Here is a 10,348-nt window from a genome sequence, read left to right on the forward strand (position 1 = left end):
GAACAGAAAAATAATAGTAGAATCAACAAAACCAAAAGGTCTTTATATTATGAAAGAATCAAAAAAATTGACAAAGCAATGATTAAAAAAAAAAAAAAAAACAAAAAAAAACAGAGGAGGCAAATAACCCAAATAATAAATGAAATGAGAGACATTACAATACACTCTACCGAAATAAAAAAGATCATAAGAGACTACTATGAAAAACTAAACTCAAACAAATTTGAAAATCCTGTAGGAAATGGATAAATTACTGGAAAAACACTACTTACCCAAACTAACACAAACTGAAGGTGATACTCTGAATAAGCCTATAACAAGAGAGGAAAACAGAAAGCTAATTAAAAAATAAACAAACAAACAAAAAAAATAAACAAAGGCCCAGATGGTTTCTCTGGAGAATTCTAACAAACATTCAGACAAAAGCTTACACCAGAACTTCTCAAAATATTTCAGAAGATAGAAAATGAAGAGACCCTTCTGAATTCATGCTATGAAGCAAGCATAACCCTGCTATCAAATCCAGGCAAAGATACCACAAAAAAAGAAAAATACTGACCAATATCTCTCATGAATACAGACGCAAAAATTCTCAACAAAATTCCAGCCAGTAAAATTCAACATCTTATCAAAAGCATAATACACCATGAACAAGGGTGATTTATAACAGGTATGCAAGGATAGTTCAACATTAGAAAATCAATCAACATAATCCACTGCATAAACAAAATAAAATAAAAGAATCACATGATCATCTCAAATGACACAGAAAAGGCATTGAATAAAGTATAACACCCATTCCAGATAAAAAATCTCCATAAAATAGGTATAGAAGGGAAATTCCTCAACATAATAAAGAGCATCTATACAAAACCAACAACCAACATTATTCTTAATGGAGAGAAGCTGAAAACATTCCCCTTGAGAACAGGAAGGAGACAAGTTTGCCCTTTATCGAAACTCCTATTGAACTATGTACCTTAACTCCCAGCTAGAGCAATAAGGCAAGAAAAAGAAATGAACGGCATAATGAAGAAGTAAAACTGTCCCTTTTTGTGGATGATATGATACTATATATAGAAAACCCAAAATACCATAGGAGAAAACTACTGGAACTAAAAGCAAGATTCAACAGGGTAGCAGGACACAAGGTAAACATACAAAAATAAGTTGAATTCCTACATACCAATAAAGAGATTGATGAAAAAGAAATCAGGAAAACAATACCATTTATACTAGCCCCTAAAAAAGTAAAATATTTAGGAATAAATCTAACCAGGGATGTAAAAGACCTATACAAAGAAAACTACAAAAGACTACAGCAAGAAACCAAAAGATACCTGTATAAATGAAAAACCATACCATGATTATGGATAGGTAGGCTCAACATTGTGAAAATGTCAATTCTACCCAAAGAAATCTACAAAATACAACGCAATCTCTATCTAAATATCAATAGCATTCTTTAAAGAGATGAAAAAAATAATCATTAACTTTATATGGAAAAGGAAGGGGGCCTGGATAAGTAAAGCACTAGTAAAGAAGAAAAAGGAGGAAAACTCGCACTACCTGACCTCAGAACCTACTATACAGCTATGGTAGTCAAAACAGCCTGGTACTGGTGGAACAACATATGCACTGACCATTGGAAAAGAACTGAGAACCCAGATGTAAATTCATGCACCTATGGTCAACTGATCTTCGACAGGGGCCCAAAGTCCATCAAATGTGGAAAAGACAGTATTTTTAACAAATGGTGCTGGCAAAACTGGATGTCTATGTGCAAAAAAAAAAAAACAAAAAACAAAAAACAAAAACAAACAGGACCCATACATCACACCATACACAAAAATTAATTCAAAATGGATCAAACACCTAAATACAAAATGAAAAATTATAAAAATCATACAAGAAAAATATGGTCATTGCTAGAGGCCCTAATACACGACATTAATAGGATACAAACTGTAACCAACAATACATAAACAACAGAAGATAAGCTAGATAACTGAGATCTTCTGAAAATTAAAAAGTTACACTCTTCCAAAGACCACCAATATTAAAAAGAGAACCTATAGACTGGGAAAAAAAAATTGGCTATGGCAAATCCGACAAACGTCTAATCTCTAAAATCTACCAGAAAATCTAACATCTCTAAAACAAAAAGACATAATCCAATTAAAAAATGAGCAAAGGATATGAACAGACACTTCACTAAATAAGACATTCAAGGGGCTAACAGGTATATGAGCAAATGCTCACAATCACTAGCCATTAGAGAAATGCAATTCAAAACCAAAATGAGGTACCATCTCACCCCAGCAATACTGGCACGAATCAAAAAAAAAAAAAAAAAAAACGAAAATAACAAATGTTGGAGACTCTGAGGAGAGGTTGGATTTCTTATGCACTGCTGTGAGAATGCATAATGTTACAATTTTGGAAAATGATATGGTGCTTCCTTAAAAAGCGAGAAATAGAAATACCGTATGATCCAGCAGTCACACTCCTATGAATATAACCTAGAGAAGTAAGAGCCATCACACGAATAGACATATGCACACCCATGTTCATTGCAGCATTGTTCACATTAGCAAAAAGATGGAAACAACCTAGGTAACCATCAACAGAAGAACGGATAAATGAACAATGGTACGTACACACAATGCAATGTTACACAACAATAAAGAACAGTGATGAATCTGTGAAACATCTCACAACATGGATGATTCTGGAGGGAATTATGCTTAGTGAAATCAATCAATCAGAGAAGTACAAATATTGTATAAGGTCACTACTTGAAAACTCAGGAAAAGGGTTATGCACAAAAGGAAAACAGTCTCTGATTGTTACGAGGGAGGGGAGGGGTAGAGAAGGAAAAACACTAAGTAGACAATAGAAAAGCGGTAACTTTGGTAAAGGGTGAGACAGTACAGAGTACTGGGGAAGGCAGCACACCTTGACCTACTCAAGGTCATGGAAACTCCATGTTGTTGTTGTTAGGTTCCATCGAGTCAGTTCCTACTCATAGCGACCCTATGTACAACAGAAAGAAACACTGCCCAGTGTTGAATCATCCTCACAATCTTTGTGATGCTTTAGCCCATTGTCACAGGCACTGTGTCAATCCATCTCAATGAGAGTCTCCCTTGTTGTCACTGACGCTTTACCTTACCAAGCATGATGTCCTTCTCCAGGGACTGGTCACCTCTGATAACCTGTCCAAAGTATGTGAGAGGTAATCTGGCCATCCTCGCTTCTAAGCAGCATTCTGGTTGTGCTTCTTCCTAGACAGATTTGTTCACTCTTTTGGCAGTCCCTGGTATATTCAATATTTTTCTCCAGTACCACAACACAAAGGCATCAATTCTTCTTCAGTCTTCCTTATTCATTGTCCAGCTTTTACATGCATATGAGGTGATTAAAAACACCATGGTTTGGGTCAGGCACACCTTAGTCTTCAAGGTGACATCTTTGCTTTTCAACACTTTAAGGAGGTATTTTGTAGCATTTTTGTCAAATGCAATACAGCTTTTGATTTCTTGACTGCTGTTTCCATGGGTGTTGATTGTGGATCCAAGTAAAATGAAATCCTTGACAACTTCCATCTCTTCTCCATTTACAATGATATTGCTTACTGGTCCATTTGTGAGCATTGTTGTTTTCTTTATGTTGTGGTGTAATCCGTACTGAAGGCTTTGATCTTTGATCTTTATCAGTAAGTGCTTCAAGTCCTCCATAGAAGTCCACAGACACATCCAAACTATATGAGGGACCACATTTTGGGATGAGGGCTGTGGGGACCATAATCTATGGGAACATCTAGCCCAATTGGCATAACATAGTTTACAAAGAAAATATTCTATATACTAGTTTGATAAGTAGTGTCTGGGGTCTAAAAAGCTTGTGATTGGCCATCTAATATACTCCACTGCTCTCACCCCCTGTGGAGCAAGAGAGAAAGAAAAACCAAAGGCACAAGGTAAAGATTAGTCCAAAGGACTAATGGGCCACAAGTACCACAGCTCCACCTGACTGAGTCCAGCACAACTAAATGGCGCCCAGATGCCACCAGGGACTGCTCTGACAAGGATCACGAAAAAGGGTCCTGGACAGAGCCGAAGAAAAACTGAGAACAAAATTCTAACACAAACATATATATATATTAAAAAAAAAAAAAAGACCAGATTTACTGGTCTGATAGAGACTAGAGAAACTCAGAGAGTAAGACTTGCCGACACCATTTTATCTCAGTTTTGAAGTCACTTCTGAGATTCACCTTCAGCCAAAGATTAGACAGACTGATAAAACAAAAAGTGTCTAAATGGACACACCAGGCCAGGAAAGAGGACGAGAAGGCAGCAGGGTACAGGAAAGTTGGTAACCAGGATCCCAAGTTCAAGAAGGGGAGAATGTTGACATGTCATGAGGGTCGCAACCAATGTCACAAAATAATACGTGTATTTATTGTTTAATGATAGATTAATTTGCTCTGTATATCTTTATCTAAAATTACAATTTAAAAAAAAGAGATATAAATTCAAAGTAGTGAGCACTCTATTCACTTAAGATAATTATCTTTAGTTAAGTCACAGACTTGGTATACAATTAGCTCCTTTTGTATCATTTTATTTTCAATTTTTAATTGTTTTATTGGAAATATTTACATGGTTCCAAATCTAAACCTACAAAGCAACTATATTAAAAAAAAAAAAAAAAACTCGGATTTTTTTATTTCCTAAACTTTTTGCCTCCATCTCATTATATGTAACCATTTTTAAGAATTTTTACTCTATTCCTTCATTACATTTTGTCATATATACATGTACATATATATTATTTTTCTGCCTGTTATTAATGTGCTCACCTGCTATTTTCACACAATATCATATCTTGGAGATCATTACACAGCATTATATTAAGAAGTTGAAATGTTCCTCATTCTCTTTTACAACTATATTTAATTTTTAAGTGTGGGTGTACCTTATTAATTAAACTGGTATTCTATTAATGAACATCACAGTTATTTTCCATCTGTTCATAGACTAAGTGTTGCTACAATAAATGGTATGTGCATACATCTTTTCATTGTTTTGCTAGTGTATCCTTGAGACAGATTCCTGAAAGAGCATGTAATTTTACTAAATATTGCTAAATTCTTCCCTAAAAATGTTGTACAATTTTTTTGTTTCTACCTGGTATGTATGAGAGTATCTAATAGCCAAGAGTTTAGCCAACAGAGTAGGTTATCAATCTAGAAAAATGTTATTGGCAAGCAGTCACTAACTGCAACCAAAGATTTTCCTATGAATTGCATAACTGAAAGAAAAATCAACTCTATATAAAAGAGATAAGAACACTTAACGAGACAAAAAATAACAAAGAGAAGAAAACTCAAGTGGCCATACTCAGAATATATTAGACAGAAAAATAAACTTGTTATAGAAATAATAACAATTATTCACAGAAATGAAGCATGTAGAGGACAAGCTGGAGAAAAATTAGCAGAAATAAAAAAGTGTTTAAACTGAATTAGAGAGATAATTAAAACTAAGTGAAGTAGAAAACAGACACTCGACATATGTGTAATTGGTGAGTTTAAAGAAAAAAATGAATGTATAGAATAGGAAAAATATATGATACAAAAAAATTACAGAATATAGACCATGTCTCATGAAAAACTGGTATCAACTTGTCAACACCAACATGTGTCCCAAAACCAAAAAGTCCAAATCCCTTGCTGTTGAGTTGATTCTGACTGATTCTATAGGAAATTAGAACTGCCCCATAGGGTTTCTAAGGGTGGATGGTGGATTCTAACTGCTGACCTTTTGGTTAGCAGCCAAACTCTTACCACTGTACCACCAGAGCTCCAGATGTGTCTCAGGAAATTTTATCTGATTCAAAGAAAAAGATCCTTCAGGTATTGAGACAAAAAGTTCCACCTAAGGAAGTATATATTTCACTGGACTCCAAATGCTACATAGCAGCATACAATGCTAAATGAGAGTTTAACAATGCATATGAACTCATGGAAGAAAATTGACAATCAAGAAGTACGTACCTAGCCATTCAGATATCACGCAAGTATTAAAATTCACAGAATATAATTATTATAAGTCCTTCTTTAATAATCTATTTTGACAAAGGCATTGGGAGAGAAAAAATTATCTACTTAACTACAACACTAAGCCTAAAACAACCTAGAGGTTATGGTTATCGAATAGAATGAAATGTTACAAAATATGAAAGTTAGAGACATATACTGATCAAATCAGGAAAATGCAGAACAGAATTTCAAATTCTTATGGAATATAGAATTTCTGGCTTCATGGAGGCTGGATGAACTCTTGAAATGTTTCCCTGAGATAATCCTTAAACCTCAAACCAAAAATATCCTGTGAAGTCTTCTTAAAACCAAATAATAGTTTAGCTTAACTAGTAAAGTATATCTGCCTTGAGCATTATGCTCTTTCAAGATCTATGTACATGGGATCAAATCGACACAAGAAACTCGAAAGATTAGATAGGAAGATTAGTGGATTTAAGCTAATGGAGGAGGAGTAGATCAGAAAAGGAGAGTGACAGTGGTTGCACAATTCAGAGAATGGAATCAATGTCACTGAATTGCAAACGTTAAAACAATTGAAACGGAGTATGTTTGGCTGTGTAGACTCTCAACCACAACAAAATACATAAAATAAATTACAAACAAAATAGAAACAAATGGCTATACTCTCACTAACAAAAACAGAGAAGTAAAGGAGCAAAGGTGGAAAGTTATAGTGCAAAGAGAAGGACTTTATTTTTTATAAATCATAAAGAGAAGTACCAGGAATAATAATGTTTTGCTGTTGTTGTTAGGTGCCCTCGAGTTGGTTCCGACTTCTAGTGACCCCACATACTAGAGAACTAAACACTACCTGGTCCTGCATCATCCTCATGATCATTATTATCCTTGAGCCCACTTTTGCAGCCACTGTGTCAATCCATCTCACTGAGGGTCTCCCTCTTTTTCACTGACCCTCTACTAAGCATGATGTCCTTCTCCAGGGACTGGTCCCTCCTGATATCATGTCCAAGGTACCTGGGACAAAGTCTCCCCATCCTCGCTTCTAAAGTGCCTTCTGGCTCTATATCTTCCAAGACAGATTTGATTGTTCTTCTGGCTGTCCATGCTATATTCAATATTCTTCACCAACACTGTATTTCAAAGGCATCAATTCTTCTTCGCTCTTCCTTATTCATTGGCCAGCCTTCACAAGCATATTAGGCAATGGAAAACACCACAGCTTTTGTCAGACACACCTTAGTCCTTAAGTTACATCTTTGCTTTTTAATACTTTAAAGAAGTCTTCTGCAGCAGATTTGCAGCATGCAATATGTCCTTTGATTTCTTAACTGCTGCTTCCATGGGAGATCATTGTGCATCTTTGTAAAATGAAATCCTTGACAACTTTTATGTTTTCTCTGTTTATCATGATGTTGCTTATTTGCCTAGTTATGGGGATTTTTGTTTTCTTTATGTTGAGGTGTAACCCATACTGAAGGCTGCAGTCTTTGACCTTCATCAGCAAAATGCTCCAAGTCCTCTTTGCTTTCGGTAAACAAGCTTATGTCTTCTGTAGGTTGTTAATGAGTCTTCATCCATGTAACCAGTCAAAATTGAGTTTATTGAAATAGCTCATTTTGGAAACATATAAATTCATTAAGCAGTTATAAAACAAAATTAAATTTTATGTACTAATTTTAAAAATAATAAAATGAAACAAATAGACATAAATGGCATCTGATTAGCAAATAACCACACAGAGAGGAACGATTCTGAGGGGCTGAAAAACCAGTAATTTAACTGTATATCTTAAGTAGAGTCAAACTTATGGACAAATAGGATACAAATAAATTTTTAAAAATATTTTAGTCATTACGTTGTTGGTGGCAGTGTTGGTATTATTATTCTGAGACTCCTGCTGTGTAATATAAGGTAAAGGAAATGAGTGTGTAGTTTTTTAAATCTATTATCCTTAATGTCCCTTTAAAATCTGGTAAATAAAGAAAATGAGTTAACCATTTATACTGTCTTCCCAATACAAATTGTGTTACCGTGTAACCAAATAAGAGATGATGGGAATTTATTTATACATATATTCCAGCTAATAAATGAAGAATGCAAAAATGTTACTATAATTTTGCAAGCCTCAATATGAATTAATACATCCAAGCAGTGAGCATCAACAATTTCTACCATAATAAGAATAATAAAAAAAAAAACTTCAGGCATTTCATAACTCTACATGAAAGAAATTACCATTATGAAGTAGACTTGCTCCCCTGCTTCTACAAAAAAAAAAGAAAAAAACTGAATTTGATCAATCCAAAGTTCTAGCAATGAATTTATAGAAAATTTTTGTAACCTCAAAAGCAAACAAATAAAGATAATAAATGAAAATATCTCTTCAAAATTAAATGGTACAGCAAAGAATGGCATGTTAATTCAGTGAAATGTCCAGAAACCAAAAAACCAAAGTCGTTATTATCAGTCAATTCTGACTCAGGGTGAGCCCATCAGTGTCAGAGTAGAACTGTGCTCCATAGAGTTTTCAAGGCTGTGACCTTTCAGAAGCAGATCACCAGATATTTCTTCTGAGGTGCCTCTAGCTGAGTTCAAACCACCAACTTTCATGTTAGTAGTTCAACACTTAACCATTTGCACCAGCCAGGGACTGAAAACCTTCCCTATCTCTTCTGTAACTCCCAGACTTCTGCAGCACCCTCTTCAGGACCTCATGTTCACACCATCCCCCACCTGTCGTCACCTGCCCTTGTCATTATTTTTTACCTGTAGCCAGAAACGTGAACCATTTTTGCTAAAATGGTCCAACTTTTGCCAGAACCAGCCCTCAGTAGGGTGCTTCTCTTTGCTCGATGAGGCACCGCGAGTCCGTCTCCAGAGAAAACTCTGAGCATAGGAACAGAAGAGCAGCAGCAGCAGCCACCCAAGAGCTTGGGCCATGGTGGTTTTGTGGGAAATAGTTTCCACAGTTTGGGCTATTTCTACTGCAATCGCCCCTACCCTGTTGCAACACTTACAGGCTTCAGCAGCGGATCTTGTGCCCTGGGGCTACATGATGTTATCTCTACCTAGAAATGTAGGTACCATCACCTCCCCCACCTCCTGAAACTATGGGGACATTCAAGTAGAAAAGTTCAAATGGGTGAGAGGAAAAGATGCCTGCAACTGGCTTTCCACCCCCCCTGTTTGGGTGGATATCCTGGCCTAGTGTTCCCCTGGACTGCAGGAACCACCAAAGGCAAGAGCCCAGGGTAAGAGTGGGAAATGTTGGAAAGCTCATCCTCTATTGAATGATTTCCTTGTCTTTGCTTCCGTGTCACCTGTAGGGTCTTCTGCTAGGTCTCCAAGACGGCACATAGAGCATGACAAGACAAAGTGAAAGTCCAGATTCCAATTGTTGTGACATTTCTGTGCGGAAACCCAAGGAGTTTCAGATTCCTGGTCCCTCTACTTCTCTCACTGTAGAACTGATGCTGCTATTACTCTCTCATCTTAATCTTCATCACCATCATCATCACCCTTTGGTCAATATCACCACTGCAATAAACATGTTCTGAGATGCCCAAACCTTACTGACCTCCTGGAGAGATAAAAGACCTACCATCGCTTCTGTGCCTTGGAATGCCTTGTAGTAGAGTTAAGAATGCAACATATGCACAGGAAAGTGAGAGAAGCGAGAAAGGCATTGGAGGAATGGCTTGGGAGGGCGTTAATTCAACACGAGTTTATGTCAGTATGGAATTGGAGGGTTTTAAATGTTGCAAGGATTTCCATAAAGGTGGTAAGTTTGGTTGGTGTCTTGAGTTCTCTATGGCATTCTTACATGCCTAGAGCCCAGGAATAATTAACATCACTGGCTTGGATGTCAGACTGCCTGAGTTTGAAGCTCTAACTCATGATCCCCTTGTGTATAACAAAACAAAACATTGCCTTTTCCTGCACCATTCTCATGATTTTTAGTACTTTTGAATTCATTGTTGCAACCACGTGTCACTCCATCTCATGGAGAGTTTCATTTATTTTCGCTGACCCTCTACCTTATCAAACTCGATGTCCTTTTCTAGCAATTGGTCTTTCCTGATGACATATACAAAGTAAGCATGGCAAAATTTCCACATCCTCCGTGGCTTCTGAGGAACATTCTACTTGTGCCTAATATTTTGTGTGTTGGCTATTATTTTAATTGTATGGAAGAGTAGTGCTCAGATTACAAGTTTCTGACCTGCTCTTTTGCCACTTAAACTTGATCTCCTAAAAATATAATTGAACATAAAG

General features: G+C 36.2%; 1 protein-coding gene across 1 annotated transcript in view; it reads right to left on the reverse strand.

Annotated features, from left to right (window-relative positions):
* LOC111822270 (putative serine protease K12H4.7) overlaps positions 1 to 9,039 on the reverse strand; it is an 11,981-nt gene extending 2,942 nt beyond the window's left edge. Inside the window, exon 1 of the mRNA XM_023740116.1 lies at positions 8,840 to 9,039. Coding sequence (XP_023595884.1) covers positions 8,840 to 9,013 — 174 coding nt within the window. The 5' untranslated portion in view covers positions 9,014 to 9,039. The remainder of the gene's footprint in view (positions 1 to 8,839) is intronic.
* Positions 9,040 to 10,348: the final 1,309 nt, after the last annotated feature.

This window comes from Trichechus manatus, unplaced genomic scaffold (genome assembly GCF_000243295.1).
Source record: "Trichechus manatus latirostris isolate Lorelei unplaced genomic scaffold, TriManLat1.0 scaffold00147, whole genome shotgun sequence".
NCBI lineage: Eukaryota > Metazoa > Chordata > Mammalia > Sirenia > Trichechidae > Trichechus > Trichechus manatus.